Here is a 963-nt window from a genome sequence, read left to right as displayed (position 1 = left end):
AAAACCAAGAACCAGAAATTAACAAAATCTGCTTAGGAATCATCTGCACAACAAGGTTTTCAATCAGCAAAATTGTTAGAATTCTCAAAAATCATATTACACAAAGACAAGTTCTTGAAGACTTGTGGAATTATGAAACCTAAGAAATCAGAAACAGACTTGGAAGAATTGAGCAGAAAATTGGAGGCAGAACTGAAACAAACTTCACACAACAATTCAAAGTTTAGTTCAATTCAAAGCAAAGAAACAATCAACAAAGAAATCAAGTTCTTCAACCAATTCCCAAACAAGAAAACAAGTTAACACTGACAATGTAATCGAATTCGACTTGAGCGAGAGGGAACAAGATGCACAATCAGAAGTGAATCATATGACTTATTTGAAGAAAACACTCCTAACCAATAAACTCTATCTTTATGATAGATATCATTCCATCGAATTATCTAATTGAAAGAAGAAGAAATATTATTAATATCAATATTATAATATTGTATGTAAATTCAATTTAATTATTGCACTTTGAAAAAAAATGTCTTCTTCACCATCGGAGACTATTGATGATGGTGATGCAATTCATCATCCATCCAATGATAATGTACAACAATCATCATCGGATGATAATACATTGGATAATAATATTGATAACAATAACAATACATTAGATAATAATAGTATTGATAATAATAATAATAAAAAAGAAATTAAATTAGAAGATTTATTAACAGAAGAAGAAATAGAAATAGCATCTAAAGTATTAGAAAAATTATCATTTCATTCATATTTATTAACAAATCCTAAATTATCAAATTTAATATTATCAGTCTTTAGTTTTTAAAAGAAAAATTACAAAAGAAGAACAAGTTGAAATGAAAAGAGAACAACGTAAAAAAATTAAAGAAAAAGTTAAAAATCATGATGCAAATATTTTAAATGGTACTTGTATGTATACTTTAATTTAATTTA

The 963-nt window shown here is 26.0% G+C and overlaps 1 protein-coding gene across 1 annotated transcript; it reads left to right on the top strand.

The window, feature by feature from the left end:
• Nucleotides 1–529: 529 nt before the first annotated feature.
• On the top strand, nucleotides 530–835 carry NAEGRDRAFT_76975 (uncharacterized protein; the record flags this gene model as incomplete). Its single annotated transcript, XM_002668068.1, has 1 exon — nucleotides 530–835. One exon carries the CDS (start codon nucleotides 530–532, stop codon nucleotides 833–835), a length of 306 nt encoding a protein of 101 aa, XP_002668114.1.
• Between the last annotated feature and the right edge of the window lie 128 nt (nucleotides 836–963).

Source organism: Naegleria gruberi (assembly GCF_000004985.1).
Source record: "Naegleria gruberi genomic scaffold NAEGRscaffold_751, whole genome shotgun sequence".
In the NCBI taxonomy this organism is placed as follows: Eukaryota; Heterolobosea; class Eutetramitea; order Acrasida; family Naegleriidae; genus Naegleria; species Naegleria gruberi.
The sequence above is the reverse complement of the archived record's forward strand: the minus strand, read 5'-3'. Positions and strand labels throughout refer to the sequence as shown.